At 40.0% G+C, this 12,500-nt stretch overlaps 1 protein-coding gene across 1 annotated transcript in view; it reads left to right on the top strand.

The window, feature by feature from the left end:
- Positions 1–5,355, top strand: part of LOC125039616 (40S ribosomal protein S4-like) — a 6,075-nt gene extending 720 nt beyond the window's left edge. The window contains exons 2-6 of the mRNA XM_047633763.1: positions 419–674; positions 2,184–2,281; positions 3,167–3,338; positions 4,412–4,541; positions 5,211–5,355. Coding sequence (XP_047489719.1) covers positions 419–674; positions 2,184–2,281; positions 3,167–3,338; positions 4,412–4,541; positions 5,211–5,334 — 780 coding nt within the window. The 3' untranslated portion in view covers positions 5,335–5,355. The remainder of the gene's footprint in view (positions 1–418; positions 675–2,183; positions 2,282–3,166; positions 3,339–4,411; positions 4,542–5,210) is intronic.
- Positions 5,356–12,500: the final 7,145 nt, after the last annotated feature.

The raw sequence follows: 12,500 nt of genomic DNA, 5'->3' as shown, positions 1-12,500 counted from the left end.
TGTAAATGTACTTCCCCTTTCAAAGAATCTCGTCCTCTGTGATGTGTATTTGGTGTTCAGGGATATTTTGGGCAGACTGGTGATTGTGAATTTGTATTATAAAGTTGATTACCTTGATGTTGCAAGCTTCTCATCGAAGACGTGTTTAGACTTGCTAGTCTTCTCATGTTCAAAAATGAAGCAAGATAAAGCCCCATGACGGTCGCTAATTGGACTTGTGTTCTCTCTGGCATCACCCAACATGGAAACACACCATGAGAAATAAACTTGTGGCTTTATCCTATGTTACTGTAAATGGATACTAAATTTGGATAATGCAATAATTATATATATTGTGTACGGTCTGTATAGTTTAACAAATATATTTTAAGAATGGAAGACCTTAATTTTCTCTAATTGCTACTCTAACCCCCTCCAGCGAGGACCAAAGCACCACTGCAAGCGGGTGTGCGCCCCCAAGTCATGGCTCCTGGACAAGTTGGGAGGCGTCTTTGCTCCCAGACCCTCCACTGGCCCTCACAAGAGGCGTGAGTGCCTTCCCCTTGTCATCCTGCTGCGTAACCGACTCAAGTACGCACTTACCAACGATGAGGTTAAGAAGATCACCATGCAGAGGCTTATCCGTGTCGATGGCAAGATCCGCACGGACAAGAACTACCCCACTGGGTTCATGGGTGTGTATTCTAAAGCCATTGTGGTATTTATTCATTATAGGACTACATCCTCTTGAAAGCAAGTGTTAACCTGCTGTGTAGCAGGTGGAATGTGGTTAAGATTGCTCACTGGGGTAACATGGGAGAGAAGAGTATACCGATGCATGCTATGTTCTAAAGAAAATAAGTCTCGTGCCATATGGTCTGATTATCCACATGCAGGTTACAAAACCTGGTGTGCTTGCATATTATGCATATAAGCGTTCAATATAATATTTGGACTGAAATTTTTCAAAGTCACTTTTGGTGTTTGCAAGGTTAAAGTATCACACTGACTAGGGAAATCTGGCAATTAGGAGTGGGCCCAATTATCATAATTTACAAGTTAGTCATGTTACATTGATGGTAAATGGTACATATGGGGCTTTTAAAGGTAAGTTTAAGAATTTAGGAATTTCATTTAACAGTATGTTCAGTAAGTTGCTCAAACACAAATAGAAGTAGTCTAAGATTAAGATGGTAGATGAGCAGGTGTATGGGTATTGTCACCAAGGTGTACAGTTAAGGTCATTACATTAAAATATTGGTATTTGTAACCGAGAGTGACACACTCCAGAGATGTCCCAAAACCAGGCTATCATGCTAATAAAAAAATGCAAACCTAAGGTTTCCTACCTTCTATTTATTGCCTTAATCCATCAATATTAGAAATCTCACGGTGTCATAAACTCTGATTTCTGGCTGTAGCCAAACTTCCTGCTGAACAAGCTGTAGCATGTTGCCACTTGTATAGCTGTACCCGGCAAATCAAGCTTTTTTTTTTTTTTTTTTGAGGGCTATAAACATGGACTGGCTGTAACTTGTTTATAGGGTGGCAATCCCCCTGTACCCCCCTTCATTGGCACTTTCTTCCAAATTACTGAAAAAGCAACATTTAGAACTCTGGCTGTGGGGTTTTGTGGACTTAGTTTATCTTTGTGCGTCGCTCTTGGTATCTTTAACTGAAATATCTTGTATTAGGTATTGAGTAAATGATTAGGATAGACAAGCTTCTATCGAAGGCATACATGAAGTCACCAAGTCTTCTGTGTGGTCAAAAAATGAAGCGAGAGGAACTACCCTGACGGTCGCTGAGAGGACCACACATTGCCTTTCCAGCATCACCCAACATGGTTACACTTCAATTTTTCAATTATATCTAGTGTAGAATATAATTTCTTACAAGTTTTCTTGTATTAACCCAATGGCGACAGGGTCACGCCTATAGGTGTCCTAACAATACGCTTGAAATGTGGCGTGCAGCTGTCCGCCGCGGCGGCGCACCAAAGCGCCCCGAGGCAATGATTCGGCTTGATGTACCGAATTCACGCGCTCAAAGTCGGCGCGTTGCCGTGGTTTCGCCAGAGCGTAGTTTTTTTTTTTTTTATAGTTTTCTATACCCGTTGCCAATGGGTTATAGAAACCTTATTTTTTAATGTGTACAGCAGGGGTAATCTTTAAGGCTGTACTAAAACAATTATTTTGTTGCAGATGTGGTGAGCATCCAGAAGACTGGCGAACACTTCCGTATCCTTTATGACGTTAAGGGTCGTTTCATTGCTCACCGCATCACTGATGAGGAAGCCAAGGTAAGAAATGCTAAACTTCAGTTTTGATAGCTTACCATAAGATATCTGAGAAGGGCTTGTTTTTCTAGTAGAAGACCTAAAGGAAGTCAGTCTTTTGTATGGTTAACCCAATGTTGCCGGGGAAAATGAAAAAAAAGGGGGGAAACTGCTGTGCCCATTTTCCATATTTTTTTGTGAAATGTCTGCCCATAATTGGCTCTGCTAGTGCTTAGCCACAAAGTAGTCGATTAGTAGACCTTGTGACCATACATGATTTGAATTGGCGGGAAAAACGTATTTTCTAAAAGTGCCATGAATATCGATGGTGTTATTTTTATTATAAACATTATAATTATTATATTATTTTTTTATTATTAGTACAGCAGAGTAAGATAACGTAAAATGTTTTGTAAATCAAAGAAAAGGGTGAACGGGCGAGACGGGCAGAACTCGTAACTGGCTCATAGGTGACTTAGTACAAGTATAGCCATCTGTGTGTAAAAATAATCAAACAAGTACTAACAGTGGGCATAGCACATGTCTATCCTGTCGGCAAGGGGTTAAACAAAGAAGCAAGAGGAATCACTGACAGTCACTGATATGGCTACACCTATCCTTTTCAGCATTACCCAACATGGTGACACTAAAACTGTTTGCTTTTGGTTAAAATTGGTAAATATTGTGAATAGAACAGTTGCCTCCTGCATTGGTTTTGTCAAAAACAATTTAACTAGGTAACTTTCTTTATGGAATTTGAACACCAGCACTCTTGGAAATGTTTAGATACTAGGATCAGTGCAAATCTCAACAGTTTGTAGCAACAACAAATGATTATCCTCAAGCTTCTTAAAATGTTAGGAAATAGAATATCCCATGAACCAATATCAATCTCCTTTTTTCTTTCAGTACAAGCTGTGCAAGGTTACAAAGGTTTGTGTTGGCCCCAAGAAGGTCCCTTACCTGACTACCTCGGATGGCCGCACCCTGCGCTACCCTGACCCCATCATTAAGATCAATGACTCCATCCTCTTTGATCTTGAGAAGAAGAAGATGAAGGATTTGATCAAGTTTGATACAGGTAATTTGACATTGTATCTTGTGCTAAAACAATCTTGTAATTGTTCAAATATCTGCAGCAGAGAAAAATATCTAGTAGCCCTTTAATAGCTACCCACTAAAGTTGCCAATTAGAAATGAGTGGTTCTGGGATATTGCGGTTTTATTTTCTGTCTTTCACTTGCGTATTTTCCTAAAGAATTCCCCTGGCTGAGAAAAGAGATTTACAATGGTTACACTTTGCCACAACAAACTTTTGTAAATGTAACCTCTTTCATAATTATCATGCTTGATGTGTATGTTAATCTCTTGCATCTAGAGGCAAAGTATGGCTTGCTATGCATACTATTTGAGAAGTTTGATTTCAGTTATTTGCCATACGTCTGTCTCAAGGCTTAGTATCATTGAGTAGCAAGCTGGCTTTATAGTATGCCTTATTAATCTTGACCCTCAAACTTGGGCCAAAACCAAAACCAATTAATGTCCCTATCCCGAGTGCCATGGGTTAACTTTTTCGTCCCCCACCCCCTAGAATTCAAGAAATTGGAAAAGTTGAAGAAAATGGTCCTTTTTGACAAGATAATGAACATCTTTGGGTGGGGGGGAAACTTTAGCAATCAAAAGGGAAAGAAAAAGGGCAAATGAAATGTGCATACATAAAACAGTCTTGTGAAAGAACTTTTATTATAAAGCTTCACATCGAAGCCACCCTTTGCACTCCTTGAAGTCTTGGGTGGTCAAAAAAGAAGCAAGATAAAAAAACCATGACGGTCGCTGGAGAAGTTGTAGGTACTCTTTCAGCATTACCCAACATGGCAACATAATTTTGGCACTTAGTTTATCTTTATTAATTTGAGTACAATCAAACTAGGTTTTGTTCAGAATTGAATACTAGTAACTTGGTTAAGATGGGTTTTCCATTGATATTGGATTGAATTTGAGCATGGCTATTTTTTTTTTTTTTTTTTTATCTAAGGGTATGGTAAATAAACCTTTTGGACGGTTGAAATAGATTCATTGACATATAAATGTTTGACTATATAGTAAATTACAGAGCACTTTTCAATGCAATAATGAAATGCCTGATTTTTTCAGGCAACCTCTGCATGATCACATCTGGTTGTAACATGGGTCGTGTGGGCACCATTGTGTCCCGTGAGCGTCATGCTGGTAGCTTCGATATTGTTCATGTTAAGGATACTGTTGGCCACACCTTCGCCACCAGGTAAGAATTGCTTTTCTGTATTTTTACCAAGTATAAAATATGGATAGGCTTAGATAGGCTTGAGTTTCTGAATAAAATTCAGATTAGAAATCTTGGCATATATACAAGAATTTGGATTGTCAGGATTGTGAAGAGATTTTTAACAAATTTTATTTGTCTAGTCATTTCTATAGATTTATAACATTTGAAACCCCTAGATGCAAAAGTTTGAGTTCAGTGTTAGAATTATGGAAGAAAATTAGTAAAGGAATAAGTGTGTGCGTGCGTGCGGGTGCGTGCTTTTAGTTAACAATGAAATATAAAGGAAAAACTTGCTGCTTGACACAAGTTGAATCCAGCTTCACATCGAAGCCACCCTTTGCACTCCTGAGGTCTTGGGTGGTCAAAAAAGAAGCAAGAGAAACAAAACCATGACGGTCGCTGGTAGGGTTTTAGGTATTCTTTCAGCATTACCCAACATGGTGACATGAATTTGTATGAAATTTTAGTAGTATAAATGTGTGCGATCTGGTAAAGTGTCTGTAGGAATTGAAAGCTATATGCAATCATAGTATTCTGTTTGAGAAAGTTAGCACTTTAATTGATCTTGTCAGAAAAGTAAATTCAGGAAAGGCAATGAGCCTAAAGTCTCCTGTCCAGTAAATTTTCAATATGTAATTTCCTTTTCAGGTTGAACAACGTGTTCGTGATCGGCAAGGGCACCAAGGCATACATCTCCCTTCCAAGAGGCAAGGGTGTGAAGCTCAGCATTGCTGAGGAGCGCGACCGCAGGCTGGCTCAGAAGATTAACTAAATAAAAATCTCTAAGTGAAAAGCTGATATTTTCTTGGTCCTTTGGAAAGTAGCTTTTTAAAATGTACCTGAGAATGAGGACTAATTTTAATTTGTAGATTTATTGTCAAAAGGTCTTAACTGTGAATTTTAGAAATCTTGTTCCTTCAAGACCAAAGGAAAACTTGTACATAACAAATAAGTTGCATACTATTTGGTAATTTCAATCTTGCCAATTTTTGTACTAGTACACATCAGTACATCAGTACCGATTGTCACTCCGCGGCAATAAATGTGTATATCAGTGTACCTTTTTTTTTTTTTTAGAATGTTCCAAAAGTACAAAGTAACCATTTGAATTTTGGAGGAGATTGAAAGATGTCAATATTTAGTAGAACTAAATCTAAAAGGCTCCCTTACACACCCAATTAATTTTATACCAGATTACTATAATTAATAATTATGATAATTTAGTCTGATTCCAATTGTTACAATGGATATTCTTGGTGTGACATACTGTCCATTTCATTTTGCATCTAAATTATCCAGTATGCAAGGAATGGCCAGGGTTACTGTCCACTATCGCCGAGGGACTTGAACACGGGTCAGCAAGATTGCTAGAATTACCACATGTCCACACAATCAAACAGTTCCTGGCAGACATTTAGGCAAAGCTTTTGTTCTTGTACATGGAGGTGCTTTATTCTGTTCCCTCATGTCTGATAGCTGGGCAAACACCAAGCTTGCCTGTGGCTGGTGGATGTGAGCCGGCAAGAAGTGTGCATGGAATGTGGGAGTACCTGGTTACCAAACAATTAAGTGACCATTGAGGGAACATCGGCTGCTCACTTGCCGATGGAGGCTTGCGACTGGCAGTGACGGCTTTAGATGCCGTTAAGAACTTTATTAATATGATGGTAATATTGTTAAGGATGATATTCACATTATCACGGTTAAATAGTAGTTATTAAGTGATAATGGTAACATTATCATCATTCCCCCCAATCCCTTGCTTGATGTCGTCGTAGGGGGCGGAGACTGAGGTCCAGTGTAGGGGATCACCCCTCCCTTGGACCTTTATCCCTCTCCAACTTTTCTTCTCCTTTCCTTTCTTTTTCATCCCTTATCTTAATCATTAGTATGACGAAATATTGTGGCAAAAAGTGGTCAAAATTGATTACTGTAATCTTGAATGCCAGGTACATTTGTTTGTTTTGACCATTAACCATTCAGGAAATCCACAAACATCGCCTTGTGAACCAAAAAACTCTACCCGGGGCTTTACCTTCTAGCCTGATTACGCGGCAGAAAATCTCCCCCTACCTCTTCTCTACTTCCTCTACACCGGTCTCCTCTGCCCTTAAGAATACCATAATTTTGTAAAACTCTCCAACCAACTCCATTGTAGAAACTCAGATATTCAAAACTAATTGTGACCCAAATCGACACAAACCCCACAAGCACCCTCCAATCTTGCTAATTCCCACTTTACTGCCGATATCCATCCTCCAACTCGCATGTCCCCTCTATACACCTTCCTCGTGCTCCCTTCCGACACCCCGACCCCCTACTCCAAGTACGTAACCAGTTATCCCTCTCCCTCCTGGATATACGCGAATCCTATGTCACAACAGTGACCTTCGTAATTCTTCACCACCTCCCCCACATCCCCTTGCTCCTTCCCCTCTAACTTTATCGTGTATCACTCGTTTGAATTAATTGGTAATAGTTCTTCATTGGAATATTCAGTTTCCATCCTCACACATCTGATCTTCGTCATATCCCATACATCATCTGCCTCCCAAGAGAATTTTCTTACACATCCTATACCTAATAAATCGGGTACACTGCCTTTGCAAACTACTAGAAACTTTCTCTTAATGTTTTGTCTTGAACCTCACAATCTCTCTCCTTCCCAGTTTGGATTCCCCTGGGCCCGAAGCTGGGACTCCTCGTGATGTATTACATCCAGATTTGCACGCCATGACTCCGTATTATCTGTATTCTTTGACCTAGAAAAAGCATGTAATACTATTATGGATGCCATATCTACCATTTTGCCTCAACCTCCATTCTTGCTCATCTTAATACAAATCACCGCAGTCTTAGTTTAGCCCTAGTTGCCTGCCGCACCTCTCTAGTTGAGAACCTGTATGCTGAGTCAGGCATGCCATCTCTCTCGACGCTGTGCCCTTCTCTGATATGCTTGATTCCAACAACTTTCCCTCGCCAGATAACAGTATCTCGATCTCCCCAAAATGAGATATTCTCCCTTCTGTCCTCCGCTCATTTCCTTGACCATATCTCCACTCATTCTTCTAGTATCAATGTTTACACCGAAGGCTCCAAATTCATTCTCCGGTGCTGGTTTCGCAGTAGTCTTTCCAACTCGCACACTCAAATATCCCCTCCCGCCTGAGTCCGTGTCTTTACTACAGAACTGTATGTACTCCTTTTCGCCTTAAAATACACAAACTCTCTCCCACCCTCCCCTTTCTCTGGTTTTACTGATTCCCGTAACTCACCATCTCTCGTAAAGTCCAACCAACCACCTTGTCTGTAACATTCAGGACTGGTCGTTCTACCTGTCTACGTGCCACAAATCTGTCAGGTTTTTGCTGGGTGCCCAGTTATGTCGGAATCCCCAGCTAGATTCTCGAGCACGCTCTGCCTCTATGTTCACACCACATCAACTCTGTTTCTCACGTATTCCAGCCACGGGTGATTATTAGGGTGGAGCGTTTTTTAACTTTTTTTGAAATTCATGTGTGGCTAGTGTGGAAAAGGTGCCAAATGGTGAGAAAAAAATGGTGTTAAAAGCATTTTTCTCTAGGACAGTATCTTCTGTCCCCGCCATCTCATCAGTTAATATCTTCTGTTCCCGCCACGTCACTTTTAAATATTTAGTAATTATATTTATTTTTTATATTGCAAGGGATGTCAGTTCGAAGAATACTACAAAGGAAAATTACAAAATCGCTAAAATCTACTGATAAAAGTACAGAGGATCACTTTAGCTGCATAACAAACACACACACACAGTTACTAGCTTCCCTTAAATGGAGGGGGGACTTAATTTTTTTTTTTTTTTTTTTTTTAGCTCGTTAAGGTATATCTAGAATAAGTATTAAGACACAGCTCTTCGCCTATTTCTCATTTACATATTGTAAATAAAAAATAGCCCAAAACTCACCACGAGGAGGTGGCTGTGTATCGAGTTCCACCCATTCTCCAGCCCAGCCACCCTACCATTGCTGGATTTACCTAGATCTTAAATTGCTTCTTTGTGTCAAACTTAGGTATATTCTTCCTTGATTCCAATGTATTCTTAATGAATCCTTCTCTTTCTGCTTCTCCACAAACATGTTCTGATGCTTCTGTTACTAATTTAATTAATCTTTCAACAGCTTGTGTGTGACAGGGGATATCTTTGTAGTGTGATGATAGCATTGTACATAGTGTGATGTACATTGTACATGACAGCAGAAAATCCACAGAAAATTTGATAGCAATAGTAAAATACATAATGGAAGTTTATGCACCAATGTGGTTCAAAATTAAATGCGAGCCATCAGTTATTTTTGGAGCCAAACACCTTCATGATACTGTTAGAAGAGCTGCAATGTTGGATGCAAATATTCAAGCAATAGTTAATCCAGTTATTCAGAGAAATGCGTACTTTGGCCATCCAGAAAACATCTTACTTTCTATGATAAACGACGACCAAAAGCATATCAGAGAGTTGGGATGGCGAAGAATTTTGAAGGCTCGAACATTAGCCAGATCAGCAATCAGAAGTTTTGAAATTCCTGAGTTAAATTTCAACAGCAGTACATTCATTGATATGATCAAGTGGCAAAACACAGGAATAACAGAACCACCATTAACAAAGAACATGAGTCAGGAAGAAATAACAAAACTTATTCAGACAGGAGGCATGCTATCATCACACTACAAAGATATCCCCTGTCACACACAAGCTGTTGAAAGATTAATTAAATTAGTAACAGAAGCATCAGAACATGTTTGTGGAGAAGCAGAAAGAGAAGGATTCATTAAGAATACATTGGAATCAAGGAAGAATAAACCTAAGTTTGACACAAAGAAGCAATTTAAGATCTAGGTAAATCCAGCAATGGTAGGGTGGCTGGGCTGGAGAATGGGTGGAACTCGATACACAGCCACCTCCTCGTGGTGAGTTTTGGGCTATTTTTTATTTACAATATGTAAATGAGAAATAGGCGAAGAGCTGTGTCTTAATACTTATTCTAGATATACCTTAACGAGCTAAAAAAAAAAAAAAAAAAAAAAAAAAAAATTTAAGTCCCCCCCTCCATTTAAGGGAGGCTAGTAACTGTGTGTGTGTGTTTGTTATGCAGCTAAAGTGATCCTCTGTACTTTTATCAGTAGATTTTAGCGATTTTGTAATTTCCCTTTGTAGTATTCTTCGAACTGACATCCCTTGCAATATAAAAAATAAATATAATTACTAAATATTTAAAAGTGACGTGGCGGGAACAGAAGATATTAACTGATCTCGATGAAATTTTACACAGATAAAGTATAAGTGTTGTAAAACAACTTAGGAACTAGCCATATGAAAGTTTCTTTGTATTTGATTTTTGGGAATTTTTAAAAATTTGTCTCAAAAAAATCGAAATTTTCAATATTTCAAGCACGTTGCGGGGACAGAAGATATATTTGTACAGCTTCCATATTTAGTATGCTATTAATATGCAATTCGAAAACAATATTGCACACTAGCCACAAGCATTTCATAATAAGTTGTAAAAATGGGGTATTATGTGAAGTTTACCCATTTTAGACCCTTATTTCTCCAACTTTGATGAGATGGCGGGGACAGAAGATACTGTCCTAGAGAAAAATGCTTTTAACACCATTTTTTTCTCACCATTTGGCACCTTTTCCACACTAGCCACACATGAATTTCAAAAAAAGTTAAAAAACGCTCCACCCTAGTGATTATCCTCACTTTAAGACCTTCCTTTATGCCTGATGGCAATCTTTCTGGTCAAATCTTCTCACCAATATATTACATCAATCCCCTCTCGATCAGTCTCATTTCATCCGAACAGACGATGGGAGACGGCTCTTGCCCTTTTGCGAATTGGTCACATCCACCTTACGCACTCCTATCTCATATCATGTTCTGCTCCGCCCCATGTTCCCTATGTAATGTCCCTCCTTCAGTTCCTCACATCCTGTTTTCCTTTCCACGCTTTACTGCAACCCGTACCCCTGCTTTCCCTCGCCCTCTCCACCTTTACTCACCTTCACCTTTTCCAATACCATCCTATTGCTTTAAATCTGTTTACGATAGTACCTAATCATTAACTCAACCTCCTCTTTACCCTTTCCGATACTGCCCTCCTATAGATTTACATGACCTTTCGTACCTAGCACATTTATTTCGCTGTTTAACCATTAACCATTAACATTGTTTAAACTGAATGGGGAAAAAAACATAAGATCATGTTTAGCCTACAAGTAATAAAACAATAGATACGTGCATGTTCCCTAGAGCGGAGGCCAAGTAAAACCCATACTCTCCTGAAGACAGTGATTAATCTAGTGGCCCTCGGGGAGTGCTCGATCGTGTAGACGAAGTTTTAGGGGAACGTCTACCCGCCAAAATAGAACAAAGTTAATCTTTCAGTTATAGTAATGTTTGGTGAATTCTTGCCCTTAATCTACCCATCATAAGCTTGCTAATCCCTTCCTGGAATTTTTATTGCATTATCCACACGAGTGGGCATGATCGGCAGGCAGAGACATCGGTAACAAAATGTAACCGTAATTTTCTCGCTTGTGGTGATACCTTTTGAGATACCCGCCGTTATACCCGCAGGTGTGGAAAGGTATTGATGAGACTTCTTCGGGTTGCGTGAATGAAAGTTGACACGAGATAATGACTAGCTCTAACAAACAGCATTGTCATATCAGGACCTTCCGCCCATTTTCAAGCCTCAGGGAGTCATGGACACGGTATTCCCTTATTTAGTTATCTAGCCCTTATCCCTCATGGGGATCCTGAGGAGTGATCCATTTATCTTCCCCACATACACCAAGCTTATCATGGTCAATATTGATTTCGTACCCTTATTAGGAGTATTGAGGTTTGCCCAAATATCAACTAGCTCCACTGGTTCCTCTTTGACCATGACTCTGAACATTGCTACAAATACTCCCTCCACGATTCCTACTGTCAACTCAGTCCACTCCACGGTACCCACCCAGGTGGGTGACTGCTTCCACTCGAGCTAAGTGGGACTAATTTTTTGTGGTCCCTCCAACAGCCCATTACGCTGACAATACCCTCACATTCCGACAATGTCTCACAAGTAGGCAGAATTTCTTTCTGCAGCCGTCCCGATTGTTCATGCCTTATCCCAAGTTCGTGTATTATACCTAACCTAACAAATCTCTTCCTGTCCGACTTCACTCCTCCCTTAATACTTGTACCCCTGCTGATTGCCCTGTCTACGACAGAATTGGTCAGACTGTGAAAACGACCGGCTTACCTGTCTCATTGACTATGATGCAGTATCAGTACAATGCTACATTGCACTGTTCAACCTGGCTATGATCGTTCAAAATGGCCAGGCTAATCACGCACGCGTGGCAATTATGGAGGGTCTCATAATGTGTTTTATAGTGCTGCCTTAAGTTCAAACTCGAGTCTATGGTAGCAGTCAGAAAATACAAACTTCTTGCTTTACGCGAAGCTAGGCAGGAAGCACACCGACGAGTTTTTTCTCTTGCTCCCTATTACAGAGCTGTCCTTTATTCTGACTCTTATCCTTCTCCCCAATATGTTTTCATCTCCCCTAGTATCTCTTCTTCCTACTCATGTTCCCACTTCTACCCCCTCCCTCTCCCAGTTAAATTCTTTTGACATGCTAAATCTAGACACTGCAATCTCTATCACTTCCCCGATGCTTACTCCCCCTCCTCGCTCTACCCATCGCATCAGACAATCTGCATGTTCCATCCCATCTACTGCATGCTCACCTACACCTACCTCTCCATCTGCTCCTCAGATGTCTATCCCCTCTTCTCCCCCTCATAAAAAGACCTTCGTTTCTCAGACCTCCCACCTCTTTCAGAAACTCTTAAGGACATTCAACATGCCTATCACTCATCAACCCTCTCAACCTCCTACTCCCT

Source organism: Penaeus chinensis, chromosome 27 (genome assembly GCF_019202785.1).
Source record: "Penaeus chinensis breed Huanghai No. 1 chromosome 27, ASM1920278v2, whole genome shotgun sequence".
NCBI lineage: Eukaryota > Metazoa > Arthropoda > Malacostraca > Decapoda > Penaeidae > Penaeus > Penaeus chinensis.
Note: the sequence above shows the minus strand (reverse complement) of the source record. Positions and strands in the feature narration are given on the sequence as shown.